The sequence below is a fragment of the Neovison vison genome, chromosome 13 (genome assembly GCF_020171115.1).
Source record: "Neovison vison isolate M4711 chromosome 13, ASM_NN_V1, whole genome shotgun sequence".
Classification (NCBI taxonomy): domain Eukaryota; kingdom Metazoa; phylum Chordata; class Mammalia; order Carnivora; family Mustelidae; genus Neogale; species Neogale vison.
In genome coordinates this window covers 21,195,294-21,218,721 of record NC_058103.1, presented here as the reverse complement: position 1 = coordinate 21,218,721, position 23,428 = coordinate 21,195,294, and the positions used below count along the sequence as shown (strand labels likewise).

At 38.7% G+C, this 23,428-nt stretch overlaps 1 protein-coding gene across 1 annotated transcript in view; it reads left to right on the top strand.

The window, feature by feature from the left end:
• The window catches only part of GTF2A1 (general transcription factor IIA subunit 1), a 45,026-nt gene extending 37,698 nt beyond the window's left edge, over positions 1 to 7,328 (top strand). Inside the window, exon 9 of the mRNA XM_044231964.1 lies at positions 3,092 to 7,328. Coding sequence (XP_044087899.1) covers positions 3,092 to 3,199 — 108 coding nt within the window. The 3' untranslated portion in view covers positions 3,200 to 7,328. The remainder of the gene's footprint in view (positions 1 to 3,091) is intronic.
• Positions 7,329 to 23,428: the final 16,100 nt, after the last annotated feature.

Below are 23,428 nucleotides of genomic sequence, written 5' to 3'. Positions count from 1 at the left end.
CATTTATTCTTCTCCTACCCCCTTAACCCCCCCATAGCATCTCCACTTCCTCATATCAGGGAGATCATATGATAGTTGTCTTTCTCCGCTTGACTTATTTCGCTAAGCATGATACCCTCTAGTTCCATCCGCGTCATTGCAAATGGCAAGATTTCATTTCCTTTGATGGCTGCATAGTATTCCATTGTGTAATGGTATTAGAAATTCTAGCCTGAACAGTTATGCAAGAAAAAGAAATAAAAAGCATCCAAATTAAATTATAAAGGAAGAAGTAAAACTGTCACTATTTATGGAAGACCAAGTATTACATACAGAAGATCCTGAAGACTACCAAAAAACTGTTAAGTAATAAACAAATACAATAAAATTGGAGGATACAAAATCAGTATACAAAATATGTTGCATTTCTATATGCTGATAAACAATCAGAAGGGGAAGTTAATTCCATTTATTGTATCAAAAAGAATAAAATGCCTTGAAATACATTTAACCAAGCAGATGAGACATGTGGTCAATGAAAACTTAAGATATTGATGAAGGAAATTGAAGAAGAAACAAATGGAAAAATATTTTGTGTTCATTGATTGAAAGAATTAATATTGTTAAAGTGTCCATACTACTTAAAGTGTTATATAGATTCAGCAGTTTCAGTGCAATCCCTATCAAAATGTCAGTGGCATTTTTCACAGAACTGGAACAAATAATTCCAAAATTCAAAAGACCCTGAATAGCCAAAGCAATCTTAAGAGAGGCATCATGCTTTCTGATTTTATACTACATTACAAAGCTGTAAGAATCAAAACAGTATGGTATTAGCATAATATCAGACATGCAGATCCATGGAACAGAAAAGAACCCAGAAATGTTCCCAAACACATGTATTCAATTGATTTACAACAAAGGAGCTAAGAATATACAATGGAAACAACAATCATTTCAATAAGTGGTTTTGGGAAAACTGGACAATCACATGCAAAGCAATGAAGCTAGACCACTATCTTATGACATACACAAAAGTCAACTCAAGATGGAGTAAAGACTTTTTTTAAAAAGATTTTATTTATTTATTTGACAGAGATCACATGTAGTCAAAGAGGCAGACAAAGCCGGGGTGGGGGGCGGGCAAGCAGGCTTCCTGCTGAGCAGAGAGCCCGATGCTGGGCTCCATCCCAGGACCTGGGATCATGACCTGAGCGGAAGGCAGAGGCTTAACCCACTGAGCCACCCAGGTGCTGCCTGGATTAAAGACTTTAATGTAAGATCTGAAACCATGGGGCTCCCGGGTGGCTCAGTTGTTAGGTGTCTGCCTTGGGCTCAGGTTGTGATGCCAGGGTCCTGGGATTTAGTCCTGCATTGGGCTCCCTGCTCAGGGGGGGACCTGCTTCTCCCTATCCCACCCCCCAGGTTATGTTCCCTCTCTCGTTTCTCTGTCAAATAAATAAAACCTTAAAAAAAATCTGAAACCATAAAAGTAGAACAAAACAAGGGATTAAGCTCCTTGGTATGGGTCTTGGTTATAATTTTTTTAGATTTGGCACCAAAAGCAAAGGCAACACAATCAAAAATAAACAGGACTACATTAAACTATAAAGCTTCTGCGCAGCAAAGGGGACCATCAACAAAATGAAAAGGCAACCTACAGAATAGAAAATATTTGCAAATCACATATCTGGTAAGGAGTAAATAGCCAAAATGTATGGAGAACTCATACAACTCAATAGCAAATAAGCAATTCAGTTTAAAAAATGGGCAGAACTGAACATTTTTCCAAAGAAGACATAAAATGGCCAACAGGTACATGAAAGGGTACTCAACATTACTGTTTGTTAGGAAAATACAAATTAGAATCACAATGAAATATCAGCTCATACCTGTCAGAATGACTGTTCCCAGAAAAATAAGTGTTACATGTGGTTGTAGAGAAGTGGAAGCTCTTAGACACTTTTGGTAGAAAGGTAAATTTGCATAGCCACTGTGGAAACCTGTGCGGAGTTTCCTTGAAAATCCAAAATAGAAAATCCAAATAGAAAATCCAAAATGAAAATCCAAAATAGAACTACTGTATAATTCAGTAATTCGGCTTTCTTAATGGTTATTCAAAGGAGAACACTAACTCTGAGAGATTTCTGCCCTCCCATGTTCATTGCAGCATTATTTACCATAGCCAAGACATGGAGGCAACCTAAGTGTCCATCAGTGGATGAATGATAAAGAAAATGTGATATATATTTATATACACATGATGTAATATTCAGCCATAAAAAAGAAAGCAAGCTTGCCATCTGTGACAACATGGGTGGACCTTGAGGCATTATTCTAAGTGGAACAGGAGAGAAAGACAAAGTGGAACAGAGAGAAAGACAAATATCATATGACCTTACTTTTGTATGTGGATTCTACAACAAACCAGGCCAAAAAAACCAAAAACAGGGGCGCCTGGGTGGCTCAGTGGGTTAAGGCACTGCCTTCGGCTCGGGTCGTGATCTCAGGGTCCTGGGATCGAGTCCCGCATCGGGCTCTCTGCTCAGCGGGGAGCCTGCTTCCCTCTCTCTCTCTCTGCCTGCCTCTCCGTCTACTTGTGATTTCTCTCTGTCAAATGAATAAATAAAATCTTTAAAAACAACAACAACAACAAAAAAAAAAACACCAAAAACAACGAAGCAAAAACCAAACTCATAGACACAGAGAACAGATTGGTGGTTATTAGAGGCCAGAGGGTAGATTGGGGCAAATGTGTGAAGGGGGTCAAAGATACAAACTTGGAAGTTATAAAATAAGTTACAGGGGTGTGATACACAGCATGATGACTGTAGTTAATGACATGTTAAATACTGGAAATTCTCATCACAAGAAAAAAATTTGTAACTGTATTATGGTGATGGGTATTAACTAGACTTACTTATGATCATTTTGTAATATATATAAATATTGAATCGTGCTGCTATAACTAATGTTACATGTCAATTATCAATTAAAAGAATATAAATGTAGTAATATACAAGATAGATTTTTTTGGTGTATTAATGGGTTTTTTGTTTGCTTTGTCTTTTGATTGTATCTTTTACATTCTTTTTTTTTTTTATTTATTTAGATACACAGAAGTAAAAACAAGTGGAAATTTCATCTCAAGGATGGCATTATGAATCTTAATGGAAGAGATTATATATTTTCCAAAGCCATTGGAGATGCAGAATGGTGAAGAGTTGGTTCTTTTCTTTTATAAATAAAACAAAGAAACTTAAAAAAATTTAAAGTGGACAGTTTGAAACTTGGGACATACACCAACCAAAACTTAACTTCTGCATGTCAGAAAAGTGCAGTAGAATCAAAGCTACTGGAACAAAGAGACCTTGACAACATAGACACTACTAACTGGCAAGCCATGGAACTGTAGCACCTGGGGTTGTTGGGGTGGGGGAGGTTGGGGTTTTGGAAAACCATAACTGTTGATTTTAAATACAGGTACCTGCCACCAGTAATTAGCATGTAAAGCTTTGTCTATATTCCTTCCTTCAACTTGGGTTCAATCAGAAGAAACTTGGAACGAACTGAAGAAAATTCCCTTTTGATAGATTGAACTGAAACTGCGTATTGTATGTGGTTATATTTGGTAAAAATTGCGTGTGATCTTTTTACAAAAGGGTAAGAATTATGGTGTTGAATTTTAATTCACTTGTATAAGGAAACAATTTAGAACTCTCATTATAGGTCTTAAATATTTTTACTAGCTATTCTCCCTCAGTAATATATACCTCTTCTTCCCTGCTTTATGAAACATCTCTTTAAGAGTTAAAGTAAGTAATCAGTAATCACAGTTTGGAGACGAAATTTGACCCAGGAATGGTTATTTATTTTAATTAGGTTTTCGTACTCATTAAATACAACTTTTAAAGACTTGGGCCTCATTGAGTTAAACAGAATTAAAATGACAACTTTGGTTTCCTTACCAAAAATGCTTGTTTCTTTTAGTCCCATACCTTATGAAGAAACCCCAGGGTGGCTCCTCAGGAATACAGTTTTATTTCATAGAGGTACCATCTAGCTGAAATTACATACATAAGAATAGATACAGATTTTTTCCTGTTGGGCTGAAGTATATGCTTATATATGTGTTTAATCTTTAAGCTAAACAGACATTCAGATAACATTCTGTGCATTGACTGAAGCAGTGGGTAGTGAGGACCTGGATTTTTTTTAAAACAGTTTAGTAATTATAAAAGTTTCTTGTGTTTACTAGTGAAGAATTTAAAAACTATTCTAATTGAACAAATTTTTTTAATTGCAACTTTGTAATTTGAGGGAGAAATTTTGGGGTTAAAGGGGGTTGGGCCACTAAGTACATCTTTACCTCTCTTTCATTTGGTGGCCCTTCCAGGCCATTGGTAATGTAGGCATGGGCTCCAGTTTGCACATCGAGAAGAAAGCATAGAAATTTGACTTGTATATTAAGAATAATAGAAATGTAATATGTATATTAAGAATGCACAGCTCTGTATTCTGTAAGAGCCTCTAAAGAACAATATGGCAGTGCTGCGTTCTGTATGAACTAGTTGCCTGGGAGAACTGTAGGAACACTTCATCTGTGTTTTCTTATAACTAATTCTTTTTCATGGTCTATCTTGACAAAATTAACGTGTGTTTAAGATACTTGTACATTGCTTTTTTTTTTTTTTTAAGTCTTCCATTTTTGTCTTCCTTTTATTTGCCTTTGGTGTTTCCAGAAATAACAGAAACACTTTACATTGCAAAGAAAAACTGTGAGCTGTTATATGTTTTTTTTTTTAAACAGAAATCTTTAAACTTCTTAAAAAGGCTAATCTTTTTTTTTTTTTTTTTTTTTTTGCCTACTTCCCACCCCACGTAGCAACTTGGTCCCTTTAACTTATGTTCTGAACTTTGGTGTAAATGATGGTTTCTAGCATGCTAGTAGTTAGGTTTTATTTAGATAACATTAACTGGTGTAATACGGTTTTATTTTTTACTATATTAATTTAGTTTTTTTTGGAGGGGAGGTTTGTTTGTTTACCCCACTACTCTCAAAGCACACACAGGTTTTTTGTTTGTTTGTTTTTGTTAATGAATCTGGGAGAAGAGAAGGGGAGGGAGTGAAATCACAGAAGTCCTGTTTTTCAGTTGTCCTTCAGTTAGTTGCTAATAGGTTTGTATTTACCCAATGAAGAAGTCAACCACCTGAACTACCTATAAAAGTTTAGCAGTGCTGCAATGTTGATTGAAACCCTTTGGCTTGTTGTAGTTCTTCTGCTACTGAAGCTTGAATTACTATATGATACACAGCTCATGTTTTGGGCCCTCTATGTAGACAAACATTTGTATTCATAGTAGAATTGTATACAGGCCTGTTTTTATAACGTTATTTTCAAACATGAACAACCACTGCTTTCAGAGTGACTCACTAGGGTTATTTTGAAGCAGGAAATAACCATTTGTATTTGCACCTGTGTATTGCATATTAATTATGGCATACTTGGCAAATGCTTTTCTTTTACCTGTGAAGATTCTGAAAACCGGTCCAAACAACACTGCATACCAAATTGTGCTCTTATATATTACTGCATCGTGTTCTTTTTTAATCAGATAGAATGTTTTGGTTTTATTATAGTGGCTTGCTATAAGAATGCCACTTGCTTATCTTTTACTGTACTTGAATTCTTAATCATGCTTTTACATTGTATGTAACAAATCATTTCATTAGGTTCTATAAAATGTCATTCCTTTGAAAAAGGCAAGGATTCCCACTTTCAGAATTTTAAAATAAAAATAACATGTTTATTCAAAGAGGGAAAATAGTTCAGACTTGGTATTACGAAAATAAGTAAAGGTTTCAGAAGAGAATTTGTTGAGATTTGCACAGATGGTGATGGCACCTTTTACTACAAAAAAAAAAAAAGATTAATGTTAACAGTGCTAAGGAAAATTTACACAAAATTACTAGGTAAAGTGTGGAAATGCGTGCCTTTCAGTATATGTACTCTTTTTTGGTGGTCGTTTGGATAATCAGACCATTTGAATTGCCTGAGAGCACATTTAATTTCTGTGGAGAAGCCACATTTGGCTAAAACAACTTTAATGTGCAATTAGTTCCTAGAGTAAAATGTCTGTTATATGAGGGGGATCTTTATATTGGGCTTTTATATTTTTTAAATGTTCACATTTCTTTCTGTTAATTAAATGTCATCATATCACATATTGTTGCCTCTCTTAAAATCAAAGCCACCTTGATGTTATTCTTAGGAATATATCAGGATCTGAGTGGTGTGTATAGTGATTAAAATATGTTCTTAAAGAGCATATTCTAATAGATTTTGGTTTTAGCAAGAACATAAAAATATAATAGCTTTTGTATAAAGATTTTCTTTTGCTATATTGAAAATCAAAGATTTGGTTTTCTTTTTTTCTGGATTTTATGGAGGAATAAAAAAGGGTTGTCTCCCTCTAAGTAATTTTTGGTTACCTTATAGCAATAATGTCAGCATTCTTTTCAAAAGGTAAATATGCCTTGTACAGGAAAACACATAATTTCCTCTTGGGAGTTCCCTTTATAACTTAGCATTTTCTTCCACTTGAGAAAATTCCTATATTTTCAGATTACTTCATCTTGAACTTTTTTGAACTTTTGTGCAATGGAATATTTTATTGATCCATCTTTGTACATTTTCATTTGATTTCATGTCTGTTTGCCATCTATCTGTCTGAGTCAGCTATTTCAGATTTTGAATTCATTGGTTAAAACTTAGTTGCTTAAATAGTTCCTCATGAGTTTATATTAAATAGTTTTGCATTTTAATCTATTATGCTATGGAAATTATTCTGAAGTTTATAATTCCCTTTTTAAGCCTGCCTTAGCCTATCTTTTGTCATTTTTTATGATTTAAGGAAGAACACACCGAACTTAATATTTGTGTTTATTTTGAGGAACAAGAGAAATGTTTTTCTTCTCTTAAGGGAAGAACTGCTTTGAATTAGTAACTACTATTTTAGTCAAGTTTCCTTAAATCGGTCCAGTATGTGTCAGGGCTACAATTTTGGGGGAGGGGCTAATCCTTTCGCTGTTCTGAGCTACTATTGTCAACTGCTGTTGTACATACTGTTATGTGTAAGGGCGTAAATATATTTATTATGTTTGTAAAATTCATTCTGTACAATTGCAGATCAAGGTTGCTCTTCTGTGATATACAGGATATTATGTTTTAAAGACCATCTTGGAATACAATTAGAGAACTTAGTATTTTGATGTACTAAGACCTATTTTAAGTTTAATATTTTACCTTTGCAAAAACTTTAATTAAAGATGTTATTTAAAAAAGTAATGTTGCTTGCTTTGCTTACTAGTGTATAAGACTGTTATATAGATAACTAAATAAAACTATACAGTTTAGAAAGGAAATTGCTTTACATTGTTAAGTTCCACTTCACAAAAGAAAAGGGTATCATTAAATCCTCTACCTTCAAAATAAATAGGGTGAGATGTAAATCTAAATATTAAACTGTGTTACAAGTTCTTAGTAGCTTTTAAGAAGAATTAGTTGTATTTTCCAGGCACACAGGATTTTAAATTGGGCTAAATTCACACCAACAAAATGTAACTAAAAATTGATATAATTAACATATTGTAATAAATGAATAATTCTATTCCAAAGTATAGGTTACTTAGGATAAAATTATTTGAGGGCATATTTTAATTACTGTTTGGCTAAATCTTTTCCTTAGTTCAGAGTCTGTAAATAATTGCATAAGAGGAGAACTGGATTATTGAGGTTTTTATTACATATATATTTTGTGTTATTTTAGAAGGTATTAATTAGGTATTTTAATTTTATAGTTAATTCAAATGAATTATTAAGGAGGTTTTTTTGGTAATTTTTTTATCCTGTTACTACCTAGGAAATAAAATTTTAACCATTAAAACAATCATAATAAAGACATTTATTGCCAGCAAATCTTGTATTTTTGCACTTTAAGCTCCTATGTTGATGATTTTAACCATTTTGGCCTCAGTTTCTTCCTCTGTAAAATGATGACTGTGGTTTTGAGTATAAAGCATGTAAAGCTCTTAGAATCGTGCTTGGTACCAGCAAGCACCCAGATGTCACAAATTACAAATTTTGTGATTATTTGCATAATTTGAAATGATTAGTGGAGCTGCAAAAAGTTTTTTTTTTTTTTTTTTAATGGTGAAAAATAGCAGAAGAAAATGTGATCTGATGAAGTTGAGGCAGTGGAAGATTTGGTTCCAGCTAAACGAATCAAGCCTGGTACTGAGTTAGTGAAGCACAGTGGCTGGAGCAGTGCCTGAGGGAAGAAAGGCGAAGGACAGGTATGGGAGAGGGTAATGAAAAACGGTTAGAAGGCTTTAAACTCTTCTCCCCGCCCCACCAAAGTAAACATATTTTAAAGTAGAGGTCTAAAATAGGTCGAATTTTCCCAAAGCTAAAATTAGTAGAATGGGAGCATTTTAAAAAATTATACATTTTCTTAAGTGTTAGTGGATTCTTGCCAATTCATTTATGGAGAAAAACATTGATACCAAAATACTATTACAGAAAGATTCTGAAACTTTGATTACCTCACCCTGAGTCTGACCTGAATCCCTCTCCTAGTGATTGTTGGCCTTTGTGTAAACCTTCCTACTCCTCAGTCAAGGAAGAGGCAGATAAAAGTAGTTGCTTTCTTTAGTTTTGAAATAGTTTTCTTGGTCTGAGAAGAAATTGAACACAGAGCATATATTAAGTCTCACTCAACTCAATCTATGGTGATCTCCCATGGTCCAGGGATTGTGACCAGTACTGTTGGAGGACTCAGAGATGAGTAAGATAGTTGCCACCTTTTCAAAAAAGTGAGGTTGAATTGCGTGGGTTCTAATTCTAGTGTAGATTGGATTAGTAATGGTGTGAACTTGGTTGTGTTGCCAAACCTGACTACCTCAGGGCTGTTGTGAAGATGGGATGATGCATACATTTCATTTGATGCAGTCCTTGGCACATAGTAACTGCTCAATAATGGTGTATATACCCATATATTTTAGCAAGGAATAATGGTCCCAGAGAAGATCTTAGTTTGGCTAGGTTATGTGTGTTCTCCTTACCTTCCTACCTTTACAGACACAGGCTAACAGCCTATGATGATGCCTCTGCAATGGAGGGATTCAGAAGACAATATTAGTGATTATATTGGGCACCGAGTTTGTCAATAGAAATAATTCTAGAAACTTAATTATAGTTGTGACCTTCACATTGAAATTGAATTTTGCCTTCTTGAATCAAGAACATTCTGAGTCTTCACTTACCTTCAAACTTCACCTTTCTGAAGGTTATGGAATTGAAATGATACCAGTTGCTTCCTGAGCACTTCCGGAATAGCCCTCTTTGTCAAACACAATGTTACAGAAACTATTCATTCCTGTTTCTATTTCCCTATCCAAACCTTGTTTATCAGTAACTATTGTTTTCCCACTCACTGGGATTTGAAGTTTAGTGTCATCTGAACCTGTTCCTTCCCTAGTCTTAACCAATTTTAGTAAATAGCTCTACCATCCACTCAAAACAAAACCCAGGAGTCATCCCTGAAGCCCTTTCTCCCCCTCATTTTACCTCATCTAATCTATCAGCAAGTTTTGCTGGGCCTACTGTCAATATAAACATTGACACCACTAGTAGCTAGTCTAAGTCACCCTGAAATCAGACTGCCATCAACCAGTCTGACGAAGCTGCTTTGTTGTACTTGATCTTTCATATGAAGGGAGAAACAAAGTGAGTCAGGCTCCCTCAACTGGATCTCAAATGTGTCCATTGGAGGAGGGCCCCACCATGGCCCGTTACTCTCTTGCTGACCTGACTCAAGTAGCTATGTCTCACTAAAGCCCATTAGTCATGTGGAATTGATTCAAAGTCCTGATGCACAAGTGGCAACCACATAGGGACCCATCTGACAGCACAAACATACAAAACTCAATTCCTAAACATGGCATTTATACCTGATTTTGCCCTTTGCCCACAACACTCTCCCTAAATTTTTTTTTTAAGATTTTATTTATTTATGCACACAGCACAAGCAGGTTCCCCACTGAGCGGGGAGCCTAATGTGGGGCTCAAACCCAGGACTCCAAGACCATGACCTGAACCAAAGGCATATGTTTAACCAACTAAGCCATCCAGGCTCCCCAACACTCTCCCTTTTGATCTTTATGGTCTCAGAGTAAAGAACATTCCTATTGCTTCTACCAAGCTTTATCTTATATCAAGACCTGATGATGATTTGCCTTTCCTTGTTCCAAGTATATTCTAACTCATTTTAAGACAAACAATTGATGTTTTTCATATATAATGGACTCATATAAATTAATAAGATATTCTACCAGGGAAGGTGGACACATGGAACAAAAAAATCAGTTCTTCAAAGAAGAAAGGCAAATGTCAATTAATTGACCTTTTTCATAATTGAAAGAATAGGAAATAAGACAATAAACCATTTTTCTACCTATCCAATGACTAGTAGAAGAAAGAATAAACTGTCATGGTCAGGGTGTGGGTAAATGGGCTTTATGATAGATTGCCTATGGAAATGTAATTTGATACAGACATTCTGGTGGACAGAGGGAGCAAGAAACGCACAAATGCTTTGAGTCAGGAAAGGGAGATGGTGTGTAAAGGTACAGAAATTTACCCAAAGAACCTTGATTGTAGTGAGCATGGAAGAGTAGAGATATTTGGGGGGAGGAAATAAAAAGATTCATTGAACACTACATCAGAAACTAACGATGTACTATATGGTGGCTAAGTGATCATAATAAGGATAAATAAAAAGAAAAAATGTAAAAAGTTTCATATTTTATACATTTTTAAGTGTGCACTGCCCATTAAGACATCCAGGTTGAGGTATCACTATGGCAAGTTGGATATAAGTAGATGAGCTTGGCAGGGGTGTTTGAGCTAAGTACTATCTTTGGATGGAGAGCATTTAAAGCCACAGAAATGATTCACCTAAGCCAGAACACAGAGATGATAGAGAATTTAAGAGTGTCCAAGACCAATCCAAAAGGGACTCCCAATGCAGAAATTTGGGAAGAGGAGGAGTTAACAGGACTGGCTACATAATCTACACAACCTAATGCAAAATGACAATGTGGGGCCCATTGTTCATACCTTCCTAAGAATTTCAAGGTGGTGACAGCAGAGCATTAAACCAAAAGTGGGGCCTTGTGTGACTGCACATGTCACACATTTTTGAAGCCATCCCTGAGAATCAGTAGGGTGAATGAGGAATTAAGGCCCGGTAAACTAGGAAGAAAGGGGAGAATTTATCAATAAGACAGTGTTTTCATGGGGATCGGGTTCCGGGTGCTTCAGCTATTCTATTTCTCTGGCCATGGTTATTGATTGAGGGCTGGGAGTGTGACCCAAGATGTCATTCCGTGAACTTCAGGACTCTTGCTTGAAATGCTCAGACCAAGTATTTCTTTCTCTTAGCAGAGTTGAATGAGGAAGCACATAGCTCTGTTGCACCAACAGCTATCTCGTGACCTTGAGGAGAACCAAGCTTAACAGACACATGACATAGGGAGGCAGAGCAGAAGATGGAAAGAAACAGGGTCCTTAGCTACACAGCTAAGTAGTTAATCCATTCTATTTCTAGTTATCATAGATTCTGATTTTATATTTTTCTGTTTGTCGTTCTTTTTCTTTATTTCTATCCATCTTACCCCCTGCCCACTCTGCCCTTGCCTTCCTATAGTTGTATACAATTTTGCATTTTCCCTGCTGGTTTGCTGGCTTGGTTTAGGCCTAGGTGATGAGACTCTTTACTCTCTTGCTTCCCTAGAGTTGCAGGGGCCTGTAAGCATAGCCCTAGACACATAGTGGAAAATTCTACAGGGTAGAATATCTCAAGTTGAGTGCCAGCTATAACTACACTCTCTGGGCCTTGATTCCTCATCTGAAAAATGGACACAATAATGGTTATTTTGCATTCTTGTTGTAAAGTACAGTGTATTTAAAGTGTGGGGCACATACTGGATTCTGAAAATATTTTGTTAACATAAAGGACTTCAGGGTTCTTCTGGTTTGAGCTTTATATTCTGCAGTTGAGACTTTAAGACCCCCCAAAGTGATGCAAATTGACTAATGTCGTACAACTAGTAAAAGTTACCACCAGAAGGCCGAATACCTAGGTAGGTTCCCCTTCTGTTTCTTGAGGCAGACAGCCTATAGAGAGGGATGTTACATGGCCATGTTTTGTTGTATTTGTTTTAACAGTGTACAATGGTGGTTATTTATGTTTAGTTGTAATGCAGGAATAGGACTTCTTTTCTTATACCCAGCCGACTTTATGTATTTATACCAACTGTACCTGTTCTTAGGCACTGAGTCTGTGGTCCCATGTGATAACTTGTCAGCCCCTCCTGTTGGTTTTAAGAACAGATGTGAAATGATTTATAAAAATGTCCCATATAGATATCTTTAAAAAAGATATCTATATAACTATATAGATATAGATTTAGATATAGATATAGATATCTCCCATTAATTAAAAGTCAAGTAGGTACCCTCCTAGACCTTTCTGTTTTCTTCAGGGCCTATCAGTGAGAAGCTGCTGAAAGATTTGTGGTCTTTTCAGAAGTAAATTGTATTTTGCCACAGGGCAAGCTATGGGGGGCTAGAGGGGGGTGCCTGGGGACCACCAGAATGTCTGCGTTTGCTCAGCTTTGTACCGCCTTGTGTGAAATACGCCTAACTATCATTAGGGAAACAGGGGACAGTGGGCTGCTTTGTTGTTTTACGTTTCAGGGAACTGAGTTAAAGGGAGTCATTTCCATTCCTTAATAATCACCTGTTTACATAAATTCTAAGACGTGAAAAAGCTCAACATCTGAACACTTTCATACATCCCCTAGGTCGAGGGAAGCTGAGTGGTCATTGAGGTCATTTTTATCTTTTTAGGGATAGCGGCTTGGAGGCCATGAAGCTGATCAGAATTTAGGCTGTTATTAAAAGCCTCCAGAAAAGAATATCCTATGGGAGGGTGTCCAGGTGGCTCAGACGGTTAAGAGCCTGCATTCAGCTCAGGTCATGATCCTGGGGTTCTGGGGTCCTGGGATTGAGTCCCATGTGGGGCTCCCTGCTCAGCGGGGTGTCTGCTTCCCCCTCTCCCTCTGCCACTCTCCCTGACTTGTTCTCCCTTTCTCACTCTCAAATCTAAAAACAAAACAAAACAAAAAGAATATCCTATAGGGAGTTTCCTTAGGGGTGAATTTTGGGTCGCTGGACTATAAATCCCATCAGGGCTGTGATGTCTTTCCATTTCACAACTGTATTTCTAGGACCGGACTCCTTGCCAGGCATACACACGTGTGTTGAATGAATGAGCGATGATAAATAGAAGTGATGTGCTTGTTAACTGGAAGGAAGTCAGAGGTTCGTCTCCTTCATTTTGGAAAGAGCCCACTGCCTTTCCTGCTCAGCTGCCAGCATGTCCACACGGAGGATACCCCAGGTTAGGGCGGCAACGCCGGGCAGGAAAACCAGGGATGCCATCCAGGTTAGTTTCAACAGATGATGAGAATAAAGGCTCCTAATGGTTGTTTGATTTCAGTGGGATGAATGAGAGATATTTGTTGTTTCAGGCTTCCCAGTCAACTCTGCCTATTTTGCTTCATGCCAAGCAGGATGGAGAACAGGGCTAGACCTCTTGTTAGGGAAATGGGATGGGGCAGGTTGTCCCTTCCCTGCCTCTTTGTCCAGAAACAGGGGCCAAAATCTCAAGGTACCCAGTCTGATGCTTGCACTCAGACTGTGACCCCCCCCCTTTTTTTTCAGGTTTTTTTTTGTGGTAAAGGACAGAAACATAAAAACTTTCCATTTCAATCATTCGGAAGTGTGTTACCCTCATTACCATGCACGTTTGGAACGCTTTTCATCTCGTAAAACGGAAACTCTACACCATTATACAGTAACTCCTCATTCCTCCTTCCCCGCAAACCCTGACAACCACCATTCCACTTTATGTATGATTTAAGCTAAGTATGGTACCTTGACGGATCATGCAGTATTTGTCTTTTCGTGATTGACTTATATCACTTAGCACAATGTCCTCAGGTTTTACCACGCTGTATGTAGCCGATGTCAGAATTGCCTTCCTTTTTAAGGCTGCGTAATATTATGTTATATGTATATACCACAGTTTGCTTACCTGTTTATCTGTGGATGGACCCTTAGGTTGCTTTCACATTTTAGTGACTGTGAATAATGCTGCTATGAACATAGATGTACAAATATCTCTTTGAGACCCTGCTTCTAATATTCAGGGATATACCCAGAAGTGGCATTGCTGTACCGTATGACAATTCTATGTTTAATTTTTTGAGTAACTGCCATGCTGTTTTCTAACAGCTGTACTGTTTTACATTCCTACCAACAGTGCACAGGCGTTCCAATTTCTCCACATCCTCATCAACACTTGTTCTGTTTTTTGTTTCTTTCTTTGATGGTCGCCATCCTAATGAGATTATATCTCATTGTGGCTTTGATTTGCAGCTCTTTAATAATTAGTGCTGTTGAGCTCCTTTTCATGTACCTATTCACCATCTGTGTGTCTTCTTTGGAGAAATGTCTACTCAAGTCCTTTGCCCATTTCTGAGTCAGATTGTTTTTTGTTGTTGTTGTTGTTGTTGTTGTCATTGTTGAATTTTAGGGGTTCTGTAAGTATTCAGGATACAATTTCTTATCAGATAGATGATTTGCAAATATTTTCTCCCATTCAATGGTTTTCCTTTTTATTTTGTTGATACTGTCTTTTGATGTCAAAATTTTATAATTTTCATGAAGTCCAGTTTGCCAATTTTTTTCTTTCATTGCCTGTGCCTTTGGTATCACCTCCAAGAACTCCTTGCCAAATCCAATGTCAAGAAGCTTTTGCCCTGAGTTATCTTTTTTTTTTTTTTTTTTGTAGTTTTAGGTCTTGCCCTTAGGTATGTGATTCACTTTGAGTTAATTTTTTTATATAGTATTAGGTGAAGGTCCAGTTTCATTCTTTTGCATATATCAAGTTTTCTTAGCACCGTGTGTTGAATAGACTGTCTTTTTCCCATTATATAACCTTAGAACTCTTCTCAAAAATAATTTGAGCAGGTATGTAAGGGTTTGTTTCTGGGATCTCTATTCCAGGATCTCTATTTTGTTTTTATACCAGTGCCACACTGTTTTATTGACTGCTGCTTTGTAGTAAGTTTTAAAATCGAAGGACTTCAAATCTTGAGGGCATGAGATGAAGTTATAGGAGCTGTCAGGGGTCTTACATATGTTCAGGTCCAGTGGTGTGACAGTGACTGTCTTGGGTAAGGGTGCCAATGGCAGCCTTCTAAATAGATTTTTGCAGGGGCAGAGCTGTGGTTTAGCTTCCCCTTGCTTGATTTCTCCCTGAGGCTGGTTTTCCAGGCTTCTTGTTGATTCTGCAGACTACTCTGTCCTTCAAATCAACTCCCCTTTCTGCTTCAGTTAACCAGAGTCTATTTCTCGTATTTGCAACCAAGAACCCTGATGGTATAGCTCAGTTCATCTGGGAAGGAGCCACGTTAAGCATTCAGTTGGCATGAAAACAAGATATGTTGCATGGGCCAATGGTGAGCTTCATGCTCAGTTACACGTCTATACAGCATTCACACACCTCCACACTTATCTTTTGGTAAGCCGAGGTAAACAAGATTTGATTCAGCATAACTGTGGAAATAACAAAGCATGGCTTAAGATTCGTCTTCCTTCCCTTGCAGAGAGGCTTCTACCTTTATATTTACTTTTTCTTTCCAATAAGCTTTCAATATCCTATAATCTTCACAGGTACACAAAACAGCAATGTATGGACATTATTAGTAGTAGTATTATTTATTGTTTTTCAGTATTGGTTACAGTTGTGGTTGGCTGACTAATCATCCTTGAGCGTAAGAGTTCTAGTACATTTTAGCCCTTTAGTTATTGTTGTATTATTCATATATTGAGTACCTACTATTTGCACAAAGAGAGCGAGGCCCCAAATCCAACCCAGTGCAGCCTTAGTGGAATGGCCGGTAGGGAGGTTTGGCAGGGTCAGGTCGAGATGCTTCATCCCTCACATAGCTGCCCTCTAGAGGTCAAACTAGGGCTTATCTGGATGAAGCCACTGGAGGCCCATTTATAGGGGATGAAGGAGCATGGATTTTCCATAGTTATCAACATCTCCCTAAACCTATTGTAGCCCAACTCTGCCTGCACTGGGACCCTTGCTCCCAAACTTTCTCTCTTTTCTTGGTTGCAAGCACATGTCAAGATGCCGGGCTCTGTCCTGAGATGACATTTAGTTTTTATGTCCTGCATTATAAGGAATAAGTGTATAATGTGTACATAATGTTATTTTCAAATTCTTAAAATCTTGTTTTTGACATGTTTCACATATTCTGGAGCTTTCCCATAGCATTCTACTTCCACAGTCAAGGACCCATGTATGAGGAGTTCTTGTTCTCAAATAAGGAGGGCATTAAAGAAGGAAGGAGAAGGTCACTGAAAGATTCTCTGTATCTTCCTTCTACAGATGGTTCACTGAGCTTTAGGGAGGTTAAGTAATTTGCCTCAGATCTCATGGCAAAACAACAGTGAGGCCGGAGCTGGTGGGGCGAGTGAGGTCAAGATCATGCTTAGGTCTAGATAGGTCTCTCCATCCCTGAGTTTGCAGAAACAAATGGTGTCCACTCCAGCTAAGCCTGCTGAAGAGACTGCGGCTCTTGCAGTAGCCTGGTCTCCTATTCTGTTCAGGGGAGCACTTCTGTTCTAAGAGCACTCCCCCCGTCAGTACTGTCAATGCTTACCATTCTGAAACATGGGGAGACAAATACAATGGCCCAGGGCCATGGTAGCGAAGTCACTCTGGTGAGTGCTTCTGTGCCGAGCTGGGGATCCTCAAAGGGGCGGGTTAGGTTTTTTTTCTCTGTACTGGTAGTGACAAATTAAATGAATTAAAGGAAAACAGTGTGTTTTCAGGAAAAAAAAATCAGTATTTCTGTTTGCTTGAGGGAGTGTTGTCTGCATTCAGCTCATACCACTTCTTTTCTGGAAGTTTATTCCCAAGTCAGCTTCCTAATGCAATCAAAGTGGGCCCTGGCTTCTGAGCGTCTCATAGCAGGATGCAGCAGGAATATAGAAACCCAGAGGCTGGTGACCTGGTCATCAGAAAACATACTTTGATTTTTTAATTTAAATCAGTGAGCATGGTAGCCCTCATCGCCTGGAGCCTCACATGCCCCTCCTTGGCGTCTTCTGTAGCAGGGGCGTGCCCAAGGTGAGCAGCAGTCAGTCCCCAGAGTGGGCAAGAAGTGGGGAACTGCTGGTACAGAGTTTAAACATGATAACAAAGCTGATTATGAGTTTAGTGTATTTCATTATATTTCTTTATATTCCACCTAACAGCAATCCTCAGCAATGTTAATGATGAACATTCTCTATAAGAAACAGTTTTTTGGTATAAAGTTTTTGGTATTTTCGGCCTCAATACCACAGTTAGTGTTGAGTTTTAATAATAATATATTTGTTAGCTTCCTTTGTGTAATTTTTTAAAAGATTTTATTTCTTTATTTATTTTTTAAAGATTTTATTTATTTATTTGTCAGAGACACAGAGAGAGAGCGAGCGAGTGCACAGACAGAGTGGAAGAGGGAGAAGCAGGCTCCCTGCGGAGCAAGGAGCCCGATGTGGGACTCGATTCCAGGATGCTGGGATCATGACCTGAGCTGAAGGCAGCCGCTTAACCAACTGAGCCACTCAGGCGTCCCTTATTTATTTATTTGACAGAGATCACAAGCAGGCAGAGAGGCAGGCAGAGCGAGAGGGGGAAGCAGGCTCCCCACTGAGCAGAGAGCCCGATGTGGGGCTCGATCCCAGGACCCTGAGATCATGACCTGAGCTGAAGGCAGAGGCTTAACCCACTGAGCCACCCAGGTGCCCCGTGTGTAATGTATTTTATTAAAAAAAAAAAAAAAACGTTTTTACATTTTCTACATTTCACTTAAAATGAAGTCAGACCATCACAAAATTTACAAATACTGTATGATTCCACCAGTATGAGGTGTCTAAAGGTGTCAGATACATAGAAACAGAAATTAGAAAATAGCTGCTATAGACCGGAAGGAAGGAGACCTGGGGAGCTGTTGGATGGGTAGAGAGTTTCATTTTCGCAAGATGAAAGCAAGCGTTCCAGAGGTTGGCTGCACAACAGCGTGAATATATTTAACACTACTAAGCTATATATTTAAAGATGGTTAAGATGATAATTTTTTAATGTGTTTTTACCACAGTAAAAAAAAATCTATGTATCTTTTAGTAATCATTGTATTTAGTATAGAAGTCAATTGGACAACTCTTAATTATACAGTCAGATCCCAACACTCAGGGCACAACCATGTTCATTTGTTTCAAGACTAATTCCTGTGGGTTCAGAATTGTTCCCATTTAGGGCTAAACTCATGCGTCCAGCTCTTGTGGTATTATGTGTATTTGTGTTTAGGCAGTAGATGAGAAAGACACAGCTGGAGTATAACAATGGTAAGAATAGAAACAGAATTTAGTTATTTAATTATGTCCTTCAGTGTGACCACTGGGAGTTTTTATGTGTTTAAATATAAAACAGTGAAACAGTGCAAGGTGTGAAATACATTCATTTTGTTTGGTAAATGCAAATTTTAGTCTGTAAACAAATATGTTTGTTGCAGTCCATGACTATTACTGAAAATAATTGTGTCCTATACAGGAAGAGAAGGTGTTAAAAAAATGAGATGTTCTGGGAGTCAGAGATGCTAGAAACTGGGCATCCAGAGCAGACCCAATTCTTTCATGATTTGAAAACAAATGCTTGTACCAACTACAGAAATAGTGGCATGGTGGAGAGAGCCGGGGCTTCAGAATTGGATTCGAATTTGAGGTCACATGCCACCTTTCCTCAGCAGACTTTGGGCAAGGTTTTTAAACCCTTTGTCTGTTTCAGGGGGCTAAATTCCCTCCCTTGTAAAGATATTTTGCCATGAGTAAAGGAGAAAGTGACCACAGAGCACCTAGCACAGTTATTGGACCAATGACACATGCTATGGGCTGGTGCATTAGTCTCCCTGGACTGCCAAAATGATTTTCCACCATCTGGGAGGCTTCAAATAACAGAATTTATTCTCACAGTTCTAGAGGTCAGAAGTAAGAAGTCAAAGGGTCAGCAGGACTGTATTCCCCTCTGAAAGCTCCAGAAAGGAAGTCCTTACTTACCTCCTCAGTTTCTGATGGCCTTGATGTTTCTTGACTTACAGCTTCATACTCCAGTCTCTGCCTTACTCTTTCTTAAAATTAATTTAATTAATTACTTTTAGAGATAGAGTGTGCATGTGCACATGAACAGGGGGAAGAGGGAAAGAATCCTCAAGCAGACTCCCCCTGAGCACGGAGCCCACTCGCAGGACCCTGAGATCATGACCTGAGCCAAAATCAAGAGCTGGTCCTCTAACAGACTAAGCCACCCAGGTGCCCCTGTGCCTCACTCTTATAAAGACATTCATCACTGAATTTAGGGCCCACTTGGGTAATCTAGGGTATTCTCATCTCAAGATCCTTATCTGCAAAGATTTTTTTTTTTTTTTCCAAATAAGGTCACATTTACACAACCTGCTACAGCTAGCCATTAGTATGAATATTAAACATTGTATGCACATTGGGCTCTGTGCAGAGCATATCCAAGAAACAGGGCAGGCCTCTCCACACTAGTCACAGGTCAAGGCCAAGGTTCTTCATTGTCTCTTTTTACTGTGTGGTTCAGAGAATTTGGTAAACCTTAGAAACTCCTTCATTTCAGTGTTTTCTTGCCCCTAGATCTTGGCGGGTGAAGGGAAGTTCTGGGATCGAGTCCTATATCGGGGTCCCAGCTCAGTGGGAAGCCTGCTTCTCCTCTTCCACTCTCCCTGCTTGTGCTCTATCTCTCTGTCAAATAAATAAATAGTCTTAAAAAAAAAAAAAAGAGAGAGAGAGAGAGAGAAAGAAAAGAAGAGGGAGAATTAGATTGAAAAGTCAAGTGGCTCAGTCAAATGCTAAGCACAGCCAGATCAGCACCTTGCCTTGTTTCTATTGTCTGATTTTTGCTGCTTTTTGCTTTGGGTTTTCTGATGAGATTTAAAGCATCCAATATGAATTGCTCAGGCTCTGGTTTTGGCAGGAAAGATCTTTTGCAACCATCTAGGCATAATCAGCCCAACTGGTATCATTGCTTTTGTCTTTCACAGAGTGGAATAAATAAGCCAGCCATGCTCTACTCTTAGGTATAAGATTTTGGTTTGCCTCTCTTCTGGCCACTGGGAAAGGGGGTGGGGTTGGGGGAAATGGAGAGAGGAAAATAACCATTGCCAGTGCTTTTGATGGACAGATCCTGGGAAAAGGATACTCTTCAGAGTGGGTCTGGGATGGGAGAAAAAAATCACACTCCATTGACCATAACCCTTGTTCCTTGTTGCTTACCAAGTAGTGAGGGGAAGGAAAAATTGGGGTGGCCTCTCAAGCAGCTTGCAGCTTCCCTGAATTGTGGGAGTAGACTTGTGGCTGCCTTTATTAAGCCCAGGTTTTAAACAACATTCAAGCATGACAGGGTCATACGCCATGGCTATTGCTTGGGGCTGCTGTGCTTGACTGTTTCATTAGGAAAAGATAAGCAGAGGGGCTTGGAAGTTACCTGTTTAAGTACCAACTCGTGAAAAGGACTTTTTCAGTAGCGTAGCACAAAAACCCAACTCATGCTGCCTTAAGCAAAAATAGAAATTTAATGACTCGGGATTTTAGACTTTAAGCAGGACTAGAAACACAGGCTCAATTAATGTTATTAAGGTGGTTTTTTCTCTGGCTCTATCTCTTGGTCAGTTTCACCTTAAATTTTAATCTCATTCTGATCTACCCTCGACAGAGTCTATGTCAAAGGAAGATGGTGGCCGCCTGTAGCTTTGCAAATATATCCTTAAAGCTTATATATCCCTCTTAACTTCCTGTTTTGACAATTTTGGAAAAATGTACTAGTTGGCCTGGCTTGGACTAATCACTGTATCCAAAAGAATGCAGGTCCATAACTGACCCAAGCTGGGTCACATGTCCACCTCTACCCAGGGATGGCAGGGCTGGCTGTACTACTACTGACAACTCAGTAAGGACCACATAGACCAGGAAAAATGTCCTCAAACAAAAGTAGGTATAGTTTCTTTTATTTATTCATTCCTCCATTCACTCACTCGTTCAGTGTATACAGTTTATTGAGTGCCTACAATACGGCTGGGGATACAACAGGAAGTGTAACAGACCGAGTCCTTGCTCTCGTTGGCGCTTACCTTCTAACTGGGAAAGACACATGACTAATAAGTACAATTTAAGGGGGCGCCTGAGTGGCTCAGTGGGTTAAAGTCTGCTTTCGGCTCAGGTCATCATCCTAGGGTCCTGGGATCGAGCCCCACATCGGGCTCTCTGCTCGGCGGGGAGCCTGCTTCCCTTCCTCTCTCTCTCTGCCTGCCTCTGCCTACTTGTGATCTCTGTGTGTCAAATAAATAAAATCTTGTAAAAAAAGATAAGTACAATTTAAAAATTAAATACATAGATAAATGTACAAGACAGTACTGGAACATAGATAGTATTGGAAGATAATAAGTACAATTGAAACCAAAGAAGGATGATGAAATCCACAGTGATCAAGGAAGTGGGCACCACTCCAAAGGGGGTTTGGGGAAGTCTTCTTAGAGGAGGTAACATTTGAGCTGAGACACAAAGCACGTGGAGGAGCTGGACCTTGCCAGGCTCTGGGGTAAACATATTCTAGGAGGAGGAAATAGCAGCTACAATAGCTTCTGGGTATGAAAGTGTTTCCTATTTTGTTCACTGATATACCTCAAGTATCTAGAACATTATCTGGGACCCAGCAAGCACTCACTACATGTGTCTTGAATGAAAGCATTGAAGGAAGGGCCATACATGTGGAGTGTTGTAATAAAAGGAAGAGTGCTAGGAGATGAGGTTGAAGAAAACGGAAGGGCTAGGAAGGAGGACTGTAGCCCAGGTAAGAAAGACACTGGAATATATCCTCAGAGCAGTGGGAGTCCACTGGGGAGTTGAAAGCAGTAGGTAATATGATCTCTTTCTTTCTTTTTTTTTCTTTTTTCTTTTTTTTTTTTTTTTTTAAGATTACTGTGTATTTACAAAAGGGGAGGGTTGGAAATAATGCCAGTCAAAAAATCATAGCAACCACAATGCTCTTACACTCAGTACAGGTCTGCCTGTTTGCATTTGCTGGTGCACATGTGACCACTGGAGAATGGGTATTACTCCCTGTAGTGGGAAGGGAAACGTTGCTATTTAAAACAAGAAAGTGGACTCTGGTTCTTCACAGGAGGTAACAGGAGGAAGGGGAATAATTCATTTAAGAGGAAGGATGTGTCAAAAAAAAAAAAAAAAAGGGAAGAATGTGTTTTTATACAGATCCCTTCTCCTTAAAGACATTGATGTGCAAATTTAGCCACTTCCAGGAATGCGTTTGGGGTTAGGGCTAGGGAATAGGGAAAAATAGAAAAATAATTGGGCGCCTGGGTGGCTCAGTGGGTTAAGCCGCTGCCTTCAGCTCAGGTCATGATCTCAGGGTCCTGGGATCGAGTCCCACATTGGGCTCTCTGCTCAGCAGGGAGCCTGCTTCCTCCTCTCTCTCTGCCTGCCTCTCCGCTTGCTTGTGATCTCTGTCAAATGAATAAATAAAAATCTTAAAAAAAATAGAAAAATAATTTATTATTAATTAATTAATTTTTTAATCACCTTAATGAGTTTCCCCTGTCAACAAGTAGGCTGCAGAAACTTTAGAGTAAGGAGTGAAGAATTGCTATAGGAAAAATGGTAAGACATTGTGGGAACTTAAAGGTTGATTTGAGAAGAAAGAAGTAGAGGGGGCTAATCCTGAGCTCCATGAAGATCCCAGAGGACAAAACCACCAGGAACAAGTTTCCATAATCAAGGATAGTTGAGGGACTTTTGAGAACAGCAGTGTCTATAGTTCAAAGTTAAGGTTCATGAGGGTCTGATTCTGTGACGTGAGGCATTGCCCCACCCCCATCACCGCAACCCGTTTACTTAGAAAACTTCAAAAGTTGGTTTGGTAAGTTCAGAAGGCTGGTCATCATGGTGGCTTTGGGGAATCAAAGGAAAAAGGGGTTGCTTTATTGGTTGTGCTACTGAGAGTGAAGGGAAGGTTAAACTGGAGGGGGCAAGATGTGAGTGGAGTTGAAGATTAGGGGCTCGGGGAAATCTGAGCAGAAATTCATCCAGAGAAATGGATACTCTTGGGTGTCTCCATAACTATTCAAGGTGGGAGCCTGCGTGCTGCTTTCTTCTCTGTGTTTGAGTGGCAG